General features: G+C 46.7%; 1 protein-coding gene across 2 annotated transcripts in view; it reads right to left on the minus strand.

The window, feature by feature from the left end:
* LOC144720517 (testican-3-like) overlaps nucleotides 1-16,264 on the minus strand; it is a 221,832-nt gene that overhangs the window by 191,203 nt on the left and 14,365 nt on the right. For both annotated transcript variants that reach the window (XM_078597284.1, XM_078597285.1), the window contains exon 2: nucleotides 10,968-11,096. In XM_078597284.1, coding sequence (XP_078453410.1) covers nucleotides 10,968-11,096 — 129 coding nt within the window. The remainder of the gene's footprint in view (nucleotides 1-10,967; nucleotides 11,097-16,264) is intronic.

The raw sequence follows: 16,264 nt of genomic DNA on the forward strand, positions 1-16,264 counted from the left end.
AATCACGACGTTTCGGGCGCCACACAAGCGAGTCCGTCATCAGGTGGGAAAGCATGGTCCGCTGCTGAGGCAGACTGTTTTAAAAGGTTTGAAATGGGTGTAGCCCAAGGGTCATAAAGAAGTGGCCGGGGCTAGTGATGTTAATGTGAGAAATTAGCATGTAACTGTAAGATAGGAGAGTATGGATTCCTGCAGTCACGAAAGCTTCAAATCAAGAAGGAACCAGCATGCAATTCATACGTATTTGTTCACAACATAGTTAAATACACGGCTGCTGTTAAAATTGAGAAATCCCCGATACAGAGAACATCTCAACCCCCAGGCCATCAATGCATGGTCAATCAGATAAGACCACCTAGCGAGGATCATGCAGGTCACTTATACACTGCAAGTGTGTTAAGCCTGCTGATTTACGCTGATTGCAACTGGAATGCGCATTACAATTCACTTAAACCAAAGCACGGAGCTTTCTCCCAACTGCCCGATGTAGTAATTTACCGTGCTCTGAAACAATGGCGGGCACACAAATTGTGATGGGCAGAGGAGAGAGGGGCGGCGGTGAGGAGGGGGGTTGATGGAGGAAGGGGGGTGACGGAACAGGGCTCCATGCAAATCATTCCCGACGTCCCGTTTCTCTCTCCGCAGTGGATGCTGGGACATTGCGCAGAAACAAACCCTCACTCCTGGAGACCCCCACCACACTTGCCCCCACTTCTCCCACCTCCACCCCTCCCTCCCTCCCTCCACCCCTCCCCCACCCGCTACAATCCATCGAGTGGCCAGATTGTAAACGGAATGTAATCAGCAAGCTCGGTGCCTGAGCACGCATGCAAATGATGTTTTGGCAATTCTGTGCGCTTCTAAAATTTGACCTGAAATATCCCGCACCTAGTCAGGTTCCCGCACGTGCTCTTTACTAAGCTGTGCTCATTCGACATTTTCACAGTTGCGCTGCCTCTCGCAGCTGGTCTTAGCGATGGGGGTTTGTTGTGGCCACCCGGAGCACTAATCTGTAAGGGACGCCACAATGCACACATGGGCCACAGAGAAAGGTACAGAGATACAGAGAAACAGACATTGCGTGATAGAGAGACAAACACCACCACCCACAACGAGGGACTAGACAACGCAGTGCACCTTAAAGTGCACGATAATACCAGCAAAATATTACGTGGTTGATGTACAAAAAGGAACGTGCAAAAGATTGATTTGAAGCTTTCGTGACTGCAGGAAGTATTCTTTGGTTCTTTCGGTAAAGTCACGTAGAATTGTTGTTTGTTTAATTATTTAATTTATTTCCTTTCAACGTGACTTTACCGAAAGAACCAAAGAGTGTTGATATATTTAAAATAACTGACTGTGTACATGGCATTAGAGGATAAAGTTGGATTAGCTTCGAGGATTGGGGTGAGTGTTGAGGTTGGGATTGCATGTGGGATTGCGCTTGGAGTCAGGGATCAGGAGTAATGGGCTATAGATGGTAGGGTTGTGATGTGCTGGGTTTTGGGATTAGAAGCTGTGGTTGATTTGAGAAATTGTCCCTGGGATTATGGCTCAGGTGAAGTTCAGATGTGCAGACAAATAATACAATACTTCCATTGGACATGGCACTTACAATAACCCGGGCTGAGGGTTGTGGAGGTGAGCGAACAGACACCTAATAAATAATAGAACGTGATCCTGCTGGAGCAAAACGACGGTAATGAAGGCAATTTCGGGAGAGACCACGGGGCTGCTACGAGCCGCACGCGCTCGTCAAACACGACCCGTGACCTTTCTCCGCCCTCCAATCCCGCGAATTGCGAGCGCCGCACCCGTGGGGCCTCTGCGCTTTTGTGACTTCACTGGCCGCCCCAAATTAAGCTACGGGAAATCGGCTTAGAAGTGACAAATGTCCCTTTTAAGCGGCCTCTGTGAAGAGCAGAAAAGTGCGCGTCGAGGCCTGAGGGAGGGCGGGTGGCGTCGCGGAGGTTTTGTTTGAGAGTGCAAGGGGACGGGGGACGGGGCTGCCGCCGCGGCATCGACAGTGTTCCCCCCCGGCCATCCCAGAGGCTGTTCATCACCCGAGTGACGCCACGAGCACGGCCGTTAATCTTCACGTCGCACAAAAGGTGCGACCTCACTTATCATGCCAGAAAGGTAACCCTCGCTCCGTCGCCAACCCTCCCCGAACCTTTCGCCCACTTGACCAAGCTCGCTCCCCCCCCCACCCCGTCGTCACTGATTGGCAAGCCGTACGGCAGCGTGCCATTTACCTTCGGGCCAAACGATAGCCAACAATGTCACACATTTCGGACACACTGGGATATTTTGCCAAGTACACAATTGCATTCTTGCCAATGCTCTGTGTGTGTTGAATATTTTTGATGGCCCTGGCTCATTTGTCTACATTTATCAGGAATCAGGCTGTTGGGTCTCCGTCACCGTCCTTGTTTAAAAGCAACGAGCGTGATAAGCACAGCGCAGCGATTGCCACTCCGCTGCTGTCGCCGGTCCGTGTGAGCTCGAGACGTCGTCTGCACACGGCACGCTTCATGCGTGGGCCGCTCAACGTATTGCGAAACAAATATAGCAGCGATCGTCGGTTTTGTAGCCGTCATTTGTTGCACGATAACGCAATATCCTTTAAGAGAAGTGGTGTATCGAGAGCCATGACAAACGCATTGAGGATTATTGCCCTGGCTCGTTTGCGCAATAAATGTTGCCCGTAACGTTCTTTTTAGCCATGGCTTTTTTTTAGACCACGATAAGAGAGCGTGTGCCAATTAGTTTGATTGCATCAATTTATCCACAATTACGCATCGTAGTTGCCTGATTTTGACCCTATTCACTGGCTAAAAGCGTCTCAAAATCCAATTAGCCTGCTCACCGGAGCGACTTCCATCCGTGAATTTTCCGTGAGCATCAGCAATGGCAGTGACTGATGAGCTCTATAAAAAAAATACATCCAACATCGCAAATGGATCGTGTGTGTGTCGCAAGTAACAAATATTACATGTATTTAATTTGGCATTTTGAAGTTGTCTGTGCATTAAATTCCACGCTCATCTCTGTCCCGGAGGGATGTTATTTTTCCCGTTGAGATGAGCTTCACAAATGCTCCACCGGTGATGCATTCAAGCAACCGCTTTAAGAGGAAGCGAGCATTCATAATTTAATCATTACGTGCAAAAATCCCGTAAAGGCGCTTGCCAAGGAACAGCCGTCGCAATGAAGGATCGGCTGTCGCTTCACGTTGCTCTGCAATGAGGATGATTTTTGGCGACACACGCACCAAGTTTTTAGTACCATCAGAACCGTGCGTGGCGTTGCATTGTGTGCGATGCGATGCTGTCATGCCGTGGTTAGGTTTCATCCATTTTTTTCCTAGGATTCACGCAAAATAATAGCAATATTTAGCTTTAAATATGGCTCCGCTGTTTACGCAAATTGCATCTCACAATATTTGAGGAAGCACCGCCTGGTGGTGAGCGAGCACCAAACATGGCTCTGGATTTATCGATATTGTCTGCCCATACATGTGAGCGAGTGAACAACACTATCACATACAGAAGGGACAAATAATATTAGCCCACAATTTGCTGGACTGCCTTCTCCTGGTAAGTCAAGGTTTGGCATATCGACGTCCACTGGAAGGAAGTTCCGCTAAATTTGTGCGATCTACCAACCCTCGCCTCGACAGTACTGGATTACAGGCATGCATCACCACGACCCGACAGTGGTGGTTATATATCAATGCACTTGCTCCATCATTCACTCTTTCACGCAAACACCCAATAAGACATGCCTGTGCTCTCTCAATCATTCTCTAAATCACCCAATTAGACAAACAATCGCTGACTCATTCACTCACTCAATTACTAAATCATTCTCTCACTCCAATTCTCTCACTCAATTACTCAATCATTCACTCAGTTACTCACCCAGTCTCTCACTAAAACATTCATTCACTCACTCTCATATATTCACTCATTTACACACGAGCTCACTCATTTAATCACTCGATAATGATACCATTCACTCACTCACCCACTCAGACACTCACCTAATGACTCACTTAGTCTCCCCAGGTACTCATTTAAACCCCAGGCCCAGGACCGGTTTAGATATCACTCACCAGTGATGTTAGCCATGGCCAGGAATCAAACTCATGTCACAAGATGTACAGCACATTTTGTTAACCACCATGCCACCACTCCACGCAAAGACAAAGATCTCCCATATAGCCTTAACGGACTGTTGGGGCAAATGCTGTTAGCGAGCACATATGAAGGCCGGTACGTCACACGAGGGGGTCGGCGGCCAGCACCATGCCTGGCCGCCTTTGTCTACTGATTTGAGGCCGAGTCGACCTATGGGAGGCCCAGAACTGGTTCAAATAATAGTCAATGTCGGCCAGTGACATACACACGCACGAACACATATGCCCACACACACACGCGCACACACGCATGCACACATGGATATGAACGGTCCATCTCAGGTGACGATGTATATCATAACTACAGTGTTGACAGAGCCATCAGATTGTATTCCATATATTAATTTACACTTCAGCATGTTTGAGCAACCAATGAGACATTCCTTGGGATAATAACCGATTGTATTACCGCTCTCAACTGGACAATACGAACATAGTTTTATAAATATCTCATACCTGGCAAGGCCTTAAAATTCACTGATTAAATCGGAGAGGAATACAACCTCAATAAGAATAAACGGTGATAAGGTTCATGGAGGTCATTAATTCTCCTCTGCTGCCCCCCATGGTCTAGAACAGGGGTCCTCAAACTTTTTAAACAGGGGGCCAGTTCACTGTCCCTCAGACCGTTGGAGGGCCAGACTATAGTTAAAAAAAACTATGAACAAATTCCTATGCACACTGCATATATCTTATTTTGAAGTGAAGAAACAAAACGAGAACAAATACAATATTTAAAATGAAGAACAAGTAAAGTTAAATCAACAAACTTGCCAGTATTTCAATGGGAACTATGGGTCTGCTTTTGGCTAATGAGATGGTCAATGTCCGGTTCCATATTTGTCACTGCTAGTCGTAACAAGTGATGCAAGTGTGCATCCGTTAGTCTAGATCTGGTTGGAGATTTCAAATGTTTCATTCTGGAAAAAGTCTGTTCACAGACATAAGTGCTGCCAAAGATGGTTGTCATTTTGAGTGCATGGTTACTGAGATGAGGATATGTCTCAGAGGGGAGAGATGCATAGAAATTATGAAGGCTGCTTGACTTGAATGCGTCTTTCAGAGAGTCACAATTCTGCAGTTCAGCCAGTTCCATTTGGTAAATTGTATCCACATTTTCAATGTCAATAGAAAATGGGTTACGGAAAAGCTGTATGTCCTGTTCATGGAGATGAAGCTCTTTAAATCTAAATTGGAACTCCTTTTGCAATTTTTCCAGTGAATCCACACATGTTTTCTTTGGGAATTGCAACCAATGGTTTTTCCGCTAACAGATTTTGAGTTGTGGGGAGATGGCAGAAGTTTTCCTCCTTAACTTGTTTGATGAGGAGGCTAATTTTACGTCAAATGCTTTGACATGTGATTGCATATCACAGAGGAGCTTCCCCTTTCCTTGAAGTTGCACATTGAAACTGTTGAGTAGCTCTGTTACATCTGTCAGAAAGGCAAGGTGCCATTTCCATTCTGCATCATTGAGCTCTGGTACTTCTTTGTTTTTTGAAAGCAGAAAAGCTGTAATCTGTGGAAGTAAGTCATAGAAACGTTTCAAAACTCTCCCTCGACTCAGCCAACGGACTTCTGTGTGGTACAGAACATCTTCATAGTCAACATTTAGTTCAGACAGAAATTCCTGAAATTGTCTGTGGTTTAGTGCATGAGCTCTAATGAAGTTAACACAAGATACCACAATTTTCATAACAGAGTCCCACTTCAGTGATTTACTACACAGCGCTTGTTGGTGGATGAGGCAGTGTATGGCTATTGGATGAGAATGGTTATGTTTGTCCATCTCTTGGTTAATGCGAGCAATTACTCTTTTCTTAGACCCCACCATGCTAGGAGCACCATCAGTTGTCACGCTGGCTAGTTTAGCCCAGTTCAGCTCCAAACCATTCACAGTTTGGCAAACCTTTTCATAGATATCCTCTCCTGTAGTTGTTCCTTTGATGCTTTGCAGTGCAGCAAGCTCTTCTGTGACTTTGAAATAGTCATTCGTCCCACGAATAAAAATTAGAAGTTGTGCAGAATCACGAACATCATTGCTTTCGTCGAGTGCCAAGGAAAAATAGGAAAGTTTTTTTGTGGAGTTTTGCAAATGCTGATGCAAATTGTCTCCCATTTCTTCAATCCTCCGTGTAATTGTAGGTCCTGAAAGACTCACTGTACTAAATAAATCGGCCTTCTCTGGACACATCTCTTTGGCAACAGAAAGAAGGCATTCTTTAACAAATTCTCCCTCCACGAATGGTCTGCCAGTGCACACTATTAGCTTGGCAACTTGAAAACTTGCTCGCAGTGATGAAATATTTAGCTGCTTCTGCTTCACAAAATTATTTTGCTGAGTTGTTAATGTATTTTTCAGTTTTAATATTTTATCTTTTCTCACTTCTCCGACCAAACAATCATATTTATCTTTATGTTGAGTTTCATAGTGTCGACGTAAATTGTATTCTTTGAACACAGACACTATATTCTGGCATATCAGACACACAGCTCTTTCCTTGTACTACATGTAAAAGTAATCATAAGTCCACTGTTATTTGAATATCCTACACTCCGAGTCAATTTTTCTCTTTCTTGACATCATTGTTTCCTAGGGAGTCAAAATTGCTATTAGTAAAATACCAATATATATATACAGCGCTACAAAAACAATATACCAGCAATAACTTTGCCCACACAGAGACATACAGACTGCACTGCCCATCAATGCAGTCTGATTGGGGGAACTCCGCTTTTACCCCAGGCTCACACTGGTGCGGGTGCCATTAAAAAGTTAATTACACCTGCAGTTTTGTTCACAGATCGCAGTGCGGTGGGCACAATGAGTGCTCACCAGCGCAGCTCAATCAGTGCCCACCGCCGCAGCCCAATTAGTGCTCACCAGCGCAGCCCAATTAGTGATCATGGGCCGGATAAATGTCCTCAGCGGGCCGCATGTGGCCCGCGGGCCGTAGTTTGAGGACCCCTGGTCTAGAACTCGCTTCCCCCATCCATCCGTACTTTTGCATTCGACTCCATGCCACTGCTCAAGTCCAGACTCTTGTCTTTAGAAGACTCCCTTATTTTGCTCTTATAAATAAATATGGCTGTTGTTTCTGGACAGCGTCTTGAGCCACGGTCAAATTTACCTACTCTGTACATCCCCACTGTATTGCATATAAATGTATACATAACTCTTGCACGGTAGACATACACCGAGTCTTATAGGCATATCCAGAACCACATAATTAAAGAGAGATCCATAGACTCTATAGTAATCCATAGACTCACATATATGGGTCAATCTCTGTGTAGTACACATTCATCTGTAAGTCATGGGTCTCTTATGGCATGATATTGGTCTCTATGTGCAAGTGTGTCAGTTCAGGATCAAAATCTTCCCTTTTTTCTTCTGCCTATGACTGACTGCCCCTCTCTCTATAAAATAAATATACCCACCGTTTATGTACAGCATTGTAAGATGCAGTTGTATTTAGATATTATATAAATCCAAATTGTCTGATATTGCATTGAGTTAATAGTTATGTATCATGATGTCGTTTTTCGTCCAACTAAGAACAACATTTATAATTAAAATTATCATGTCATAAATGGAGAGAAAAGTATAAAATAGGCGACGTTTCGGGCAACAGCCCTTCTTGCCAGCACACAGAGAAGCCCGAGAGAGAGTATGACTCAGGTTCGGAGAGATGTTGTGCTGTAATCTTCACATGGCAACAAATGAGAGGAAACTATGCATGGCGTTATTGCCGTTTGAAGTGTGTTTAAACGCTCTGTATATGCCATCACGGCAATGCTTTAGAGATATATTGAGATGAAAAACTTCAAAGAGCATTCAATTAAAGCATATCATTGGGCACCATTTTTGTCTAATATCGTTCCACACACAGCGATCGTTCAAAGGTAATTTATCTGCTGGATTGTGTTGCTCCTTCTTGGAATGTATTTATTTATATCTCCTTCGCATTGTGTATATTCTGGGATGAGGTTACCAGTCACCAATAGCCATCACTGGGGACAATGCAATTCAAAAACAGAGGCATGCACACACAGAAAGCCTTGCGTGCATGTGCAATTACTGGGCTACAATTGGCAGTTTGCGGTTTAGGGTTAGGGCGCAGGCTAAGTGCAGTTTAGGGCTAGGGCGCAGGCTAAGTGCAGGGTTTCGGCATCAGTTGGCCGATGGTGGGGAGGGCCCAACCGTGATGGGCCGCAGTTCGGCGTGCCGCACGCCCGTAATCGATTCCCCATGACGGCGTCCTCCGTTCAAGTGAGAGATGAGTCGTGCCTGGATCTCTTGCATACATGCCTATTGCGGTGTAACGTACCAGATGTGGCCACGTGACGTTCCATGGACACGCGTTCCTGCACTGATAATCGTACGGACGAAAATCACGCCACCTCAACGCTGGTAGATCATCAACAGTTTTGCTTGCAAGAGATTTCTTCCAATGGTTCTAGTTCATTGCAAACGTTCAGTCCCAACTATGTTTGTAATTTACATCAAATTGGTTTGTATCCTTCTGATAAAGACCTACACCTCCAAAAGCTCTCAAGCTCACCATCTGTGGTAGTACTATTTATTTACCCAGGAACGCCTCACTCGACGGCCCTGCAATGTGTTGGTTGGTCGGTCCCGTGAACGAGCGTGTGGCTTCATGTAGGGGGAAAAGCGTAATGCTCAAAGTATCAGATATATCCTAAAATCCATTACTGTACTTGATATCTCCTTGCCAACTCACAGTCAAAGCCTATAACATCTGGTATTCCATGAACATTTCTCATTCAATTACCAGCCAAGCAACCCCTGCTTAGCATAGTATATTGTTTTATATAGTTTCTAGTAGAAATATTAGCCAACACGCTTGCGCACATAGTGGGTGTTGCAGGACTTGTCTAAGGCGGAGTTTCCTAAGCGCATGTCTTCGTGACCCACCACTGAAAACCCTTTCATTATTAAAAGTGTTCTCCCTTAACATACAAATTAACTGCAAGCACCTGATGATCGCTAACAATGAGCTCCACATGGCATAGAAAGTACCGATTATAATTATAACAAAGATCTCCTGTTTTTGTACGTGTGTACTTGAGTCCCATGTGAGAGTGGTGGTGCAATGGTTAGTGCACTTAGCTAAGAAAAGAGTGACCTGCGTTCGAGTCCCAGCCATGGCATTAACATCAGTGGGTGAATGAGATCTGAAACCAGTTCTGGGTCTCCACGAGGTCGACTAATCCTTGCAAATGAGTACAAGGTGCTGGTGCATAAACACTGGCACTTGGGAAACAAAGGTAGCCCAACCCCCTTATGCACTGCACCGGTATTAATAGGTGCTCGCGAACATACCTTTTCTCTAGAGTCTGTGTAAGCTATATAGGGGATGTTTGTCCCACGTGATAGAGACATCACTGATTCAATTTGAGATAGAGGATCTTGTCTGTGTGTGTGTGCGAGCGTGTGTCCCATGTGACATATACATTAAGATAGAGGATCTTAATTTGAATCAGCTCTCTCTGCTCTTGAGATAAACGATCTTAATTTAAATCGGCACTTCCTACATCAAACACCACTATTGTTGTTTAGAAATCATCAGGACCGTGCAGTGTGTCATGCCTGAAATTGTATTTGAATAGAGAATAGAGATTATTATTTTAAAATCATGGTTGCTGAGCGCACACAGGCCCCCAAAGGCCCAAAACGTCAAGCCGGATGAGAAGCGAGGATGAACAAACAGAGGGTGAGCTTGGACAAGCGGGCCACCAAACGCACACACACACAGACGGGATGCATGGCCGCTTCATTTCCCGTGACCAACACAGCAGCCGTATGGAATTGGAGAGGAGATTTCCACTTGCCATTAGTTCTGTTTGTCCACGAATAAAAATATAGGGTGGCGAGTGTCCAGATTTACTGCTCTGCCTGTGTTGCCTAAACATGGTCGATATTTAGGACATTTTAAACCAGAAGTGGGAGCCCAATCACAAGATGAAGCCCAACCACTCTTTGATTTTTTTCTAGGAGTGGGGAAAGGGAAGGTTATGGTCACTCTTACTTCACCACCCCCCACCCCTCTGAGCATTCCTGTGGACTGACGCTCACATCATGCAAGTACTTTTAAAGTGCACCTGCTGAGGTTTGAATCTAATATCTGCATCAGAAACGATTGTTTTAAATTGCCAAGCGCATTTTATCGAATTATTCTACTCTGTTCCAACAGAGTAGGTTTCTTAAAATGATTGTTGCAAAATGAGTCAGTTCGTTTGTCTCTATCTCCACGTGACTTTTCTTTCGTGTTGTGCGCGGTGCATTTAGCGCAACAGCGCGTGGATTTATAGCATTTGTTTTATTTGTTTGCTGGTGACTTTGTGCATTTCATATCCTAATCGCCTCCAGTGCTGTTGCTGCTGGCGGCAATAAAAGTTGTTTAAAAGTCAAAAGTCTCTCCAATGTGTCCCTGCCCTGACACTCACGCCCTCACCACCTCCATTCAACCTGAACGGAGTTTCTCTGAAGTTGCGAAGCGTCTTGAGACACGGTGACATTTAGACGCTGTATAAAGTATACATTGTTATTGTTCGTGTACGAGTTGTCAAAGTGCACCCAACTTGGTAACGCGCATGGGCGATGTTACCGAAACTTACTGCAGAACCGCGGTGGCCACTGCTGCCTCTGTTGTTGTTGCAAAATGTACACGACACGCGCGTAGTGTCCGCGGGTCTGTGAGCACGCAACGTTGTCGTGAGTGTACAGCGGGTGAGCACTCACATCACGGAACCGGTTCCAGGGACCTTCCTCGACAAAATTTCCGCCGGCGAGCTGGTCGGAGCGCGGCATCTCTCCGCAGGCCAGCCCCACCGCCAACAGCAGCACACAGGCCACAGCCGCCCAGTGCATCTGGGGACACACGCACACCGCCACCGTCGTCATCGCGCTGGGGGCGTGCACGCACCGTGGGGACCGCGTCACCACGGGTGCTACCGGCAGGGCCCTGGCGTAATGTAGTTGCCATGAGTGCTGGAAACATTGTTAATATAATAAGAATAAGAATTTCTGCTTGTATTCGAAAGGGAAGAACGACTCATATCCACGGAGAACTACAGATGAGCAGGACATGCAGCAGCCAGGTGGTGAGCTGGTGCCAAATTCTCATCTAAGCTCTGTGGTCCTCGATATATACGAAGGTGTTATTGGTTTACATTTGGGAGCAAACCAGAGCACCTGCACAAAATCCAAGAGTGTGAGGGTGCAACACTCTATTCCATACAGATGGAACAGGTGGAGTCCACAATTTGCTGTACCGCCTTTTGCTGGTGAGCCAGGGTATGGCTCCACCTCGACACCCACAGGAAGGGCGTTTAATAACATACGAATGGTGATCCACCAACACCTCGCTACCTCCACAGTGCTGGGCTACAGGCCAAGTTTGTAGCCACCACCGCCCTGCTAAGTGACAATGTTCTGCTGATACCGACATCCAGGTCTTGTGTATACATAAACCATGAAGTACATCGTTGTCACATCATAGGCTATATTAAACACGGTACTTTAAACATATATAGACATGGAAAAGCACGATCTCCGACACCTGATGCCAACAGCACGCAGCGTTTCAGCCAGGTAGTAGCCCACGCCTCCCAGTGACTCTCGTTGTCAATCCACCTCGTTTTTGACAAAGGTAACCCCCAAACCCGCTCATTGTTTCATGGAGTTAGCTAAGAGGCTCACGCTATTCGGCCACCAGGCATTTACCCTGCTGATGACCTGAAATGGCACCAACCGCTGCTGTCATCTGAGTGGGTGGTAGAGACCGCTGCCCCAGCCGTGGTTGGCATGGCCCTGGTGCAAGAACTGAATTGAGGCCCCTTATCAAATCTCTTCCCACCACCTCTTCATAGACTGGTTGCCAACATTCGTCCATCCCGTGTGCCCTGGTGCAGTTGGACCACCCACACACCCAATAGCTACACCGCTGCGGCAGGGCTAGACCATTCGTGAGTTCCTAATCTCACCCTCGGTGGGAGTAGATGTGATTGTCTAAGTCTAGGCATGTGCCTGAATTTTGTCCAGGGAAATAATTTTCCTCTAACGAGCCAATAGCAATTGAATACAGGCATTTGCCAAACACTGGACATGTAAATTATTCACCTGCAGAATGTCCTCTTCCCCCATATACACAGATTTCAATGAACTGTCACAATCAGGGGCCACAATTAAATCTAAGATTTAATTATTGTTTGTCTCTTCATTACAGTCTCATTTAGTTTTGTCTGTGCCATCTGTTACAATTTGTTTACCCTGTATGTAATTCTTCCATTCGTCTCAAGGCAAGATTTAAACATAATCTGCATAAGTTGTAAATTACCAATTCTCAAACACACAATTCATTGAATGCATCTTGAGCATGAGAATCAATGCTAATCAATAAATCTCTACAAGCCTTGAATGTCAGAGGCTACTCGTATGCCTGGGTTTTCTCTGGGTAATTTCCTTTTCTCTTCAAAGCACAAACCAATGATCATTGAGAATCTTCCCAAGCAACCAGCAGGACTCTCCTATAAAGTAGTCTTGAGACTCAATTCAAGTTTTGCTGAGTAAATGAAAAAGTTTTAAAAGTCAAACATCTTCACCATCAAACAAGCACGGGGTGGACGCTTATCAATTGCCTAAATTCTATATTTCTATGACGGGATCAGTTTATCCACAGAACATCCATTGCTGTCTACCTAACAGAGAAGGTTTTGTTTGAGTAAATCCCAAAGGGAATTTGAAATCGTGACCTCTGCCATCGCGCTACGCACCCGGCTTGCCGACGTGGAATACAAATGCACAGCACTCTGTGCATTCCGTGAATGATGCAGCGCAAGGCACGAACACAGCGGCGTGCACACCACGGGGCCTTCTACCTCAAGTGCCCATATCTCTCAAACATGCAAAGCTCGTACATGTACCCTTTTGCAAGTGCAATGATCTTTACGGTTTAAACATGATATGACATTCCGATTAATGCATTATGTAAAAACGTATAAATAAAACCGCTCTTAAAAGAACATATAAAAATTAACTCATCCCGCCAAAAGGCTTGCCCGTGTTTGATGGTGATGTCTGGGTTTAGACCAGGATGCCAGAACGCCGACGGAACTGTGTCCTGCCGACTGTAAATTGAGCCCCGCCACACACGACTGGCATGCTGCTATAGGCAGCAGAGCACCGTGCTCCACGGCCTGAGTCGTGTGCAATTGTATCTCCGTAGGGTTTTACACAGAGTTTTAAATGTCCTTTTGATGCCTACAAAACGATAGAAGAAAATGTACCATCCTTCAGAACCATTTACTCGAGGAATGTTAAATGGCAGCTTCAACACAGAGGCTTTGTGATGCCAGCGTGACCTGTTTCGTTGACTTAAGATGAAGTGGGAAATGCCTCCTGCTCAAGACAGACAAAGCAAGTCACCTTATCACAACGCGTGCTGTCAAAATGAATTCCCCCCTCCATATTGCCAGCTGTCTATATTTCGTCACTCCAATAACTTTCCAGTGTCCACCACCGAATACACAACAGCGTGCGTCTGGGCATACCGGGGGCGTGCACGCGGCACCTGAAATATAAACCCGCGCAGAATGTTCCTGCCAGTGGCCATCGCTAAACTATCCGTGACGTGTGTCCTACTTGCTCTACAGGTATAGTGCAACTGGACGGAACAACACGCAGCAAAGGATGCATTATCCATCACTGCCACGTGGGCCTTTGGCTCTTTCTGTTTTTAAAAAAGAAATCCCGTGACCATCCGCTGAACGTTTTGCATATATTTGTCTTGTGCTCGTCGAGATGCCCGAGAACGCTGGAGGGGCGTGAGGCTCGACGCGTCCCCCTCTGCATGGCGGATGATGTCCCTCCTCTGCGTTCTGACAGGGTGCCTGCCACAGTCTGGCTCCATGGGAATCTGACATTTCCGCTGAACTCTTAAGCTCCCCGAGTGTTCTGAAGCTTCCTCTAGGTTCTTGCCAGCGCAGTGTGGGGGGACGGGGGTGTTTGAAGCGCGGCGCCCCGCGGGACCGCGGGATATCTCACCCCTCTCCCCCAACGCTCGCCTCCATACGGAGCAGGCAAAACAAAAGGCATCACTTTAATTAATCAAAGGTCAGAAGCCATTACGTGCCTGACATTATAAATAAAAGCCGTTATCAGTAATTAGTTCCATGATTATTCGCTTCCCAGACCCGGAGCCTCAGCGGCACGCCTTAATAAAACGCGTTATCGCCGTGGCAGCACTGCGTCACGCTGCCCCGCTCGTTATCATTCATAGCTCTCGCGCTGAGTGAGAAAGACGGTCCCATGTGAATTAGGACCAAACAAAACAAAAAGTAACATGTATGCCGTATGGGCATGACCCTCTCTGCCAGTGGTATAGTTGGTGTGTGTGTGTTTGTATGTACGAGTGCGTGAAAAGCTCCATCGCAGCCGTGTTTTGAGACTGGGTTGTGAAAGTCCGTGACTTTTCCGGAAGCCTCGGAACGCTTTCCTCAGCACTCGTCTCCAGGGCTACGCCTTGTGCGGACATCAACTCTGCGAACATTGCTGCCATCCCCCACCGCGACCACCACCGCCACCCGCCCGCCCTCCTCCTCCGCGCGTGTCCCTTGTCATTTCACATTTCATTCGGGTGTCTAACACTCGGCTCTCTGAGCAGTGTCGGACTACTGAGGTCTTTCCTACGCTAAAGAGAGCGAAAGTGGTGCAGGCTGCAGCGTGGGATCCTACGTCATGAAGTTGCACGACACGCAGGCAAATATATCTTTAAATGTATCTTTAAATACATCATTGCATTCTCGTGGCACGGTCTCTGTGTGCAGTGCATATTCCCAGGAGCACGCGGTCAAGATAGGAAGCGTCACTCAGGCCACAAGCTCGTCTCTGACACACGTGGACTAAGAATCAAGGTCATCCTGACCCACAAAAAGGACTAACGTTTGGTCTGCTCCAATCGTCCTTAGGTCTGGAATCACTCGTCGCGTCATTGAAATGTAGCACGTAACATCCAGCCTTCTTGTCAATCCACTGCTGGATAAGGGCATCTCCCACCATACCCTCCCCATGCTGAGCACATGCGAGCGGGGGTCAAATGAAGACGGGGAGCATAGAAGTACAGTCAACAATGATGGATTTTGCATCCCTCTGCCGTCCCGCCGCACTCCATGAGATCTCGTAAAATAAATCTTGACTTAAAGCTTTCGTGACCGCAGGAATTCATATTCTTCGGGTTTTTCGGTAAAGCCACGTAGAATAATAAAACAAATATAATGACGTTTCGATCGCAACACAAGCAATCGTGTGTTTCACCTGATGACGATTGCTTGTATTGCGATCGAAACGTCGTGATATTTATTTTATTTTTTATATCTACGTGACTTTACCGAAATACCCAAATAATATCTCGTGGTATTCTACAATTCACGGAGAGGTGGTAGACGTGGGCGCTGTGAAGGGGCTGCATGCTGCGAACAGCGTGTTCCTCTACGCCCATTCCCGCCGAGGAAGCCGCCGCCCGCCCTGGGTGCCGACGTGCGCCGGGGACGTCCCCGCATTCACGAGGCGCGCTCGTTACGGCTCCGACTAACGGCCGCGGGAATTACGGAACAGCTCGCGATCAACGGAACAGGGCGATCCGCACGATCGCGTCACGAGCAAATTACGACGCATTCACGTGCCCTTCAGCTCCCGCAGTATGGCGTCCGACATGATTACATTGATGGCACATGTGGCGGTGAATTACTGCATTCCGCTCGTACTCTTCCGCGGTCCTGCTGCTGCACAGCTCTTTGGCATTTTCTGTTCGTGCCGCACATTGTGGGGCACGATGTCCGACGTTTCACTCCACGTTAATGGGAGCTTATTTCGGGTGCCGAACTACCGCATTTATCAGGGTGGATGTCCACCCATGATGGAGTGCGGTGGTGGGACATTGTCTTCGGACTCGATTGCAGTGGCATCCTCTGCGATGAAAAATCCCGGATGGCGAGGCAATGGTCGCTCATCTTACAGTGGCTGCCTGCAGTGTGCATTGC

Source organism: Lampetra planeri, chromosome 9 (genome assembly GCF_965212315.1).
Source record: "Lampetra planeri chromosome 9, kcLamPlan1.2.h2, whole genome shotgun sequence".
NCBI lineage: Eukaryota > Metazoa > Chordata > Hyperoartia > Petromyzontiformes > Petromyzontidae > Lampetra > Lampetra planeri.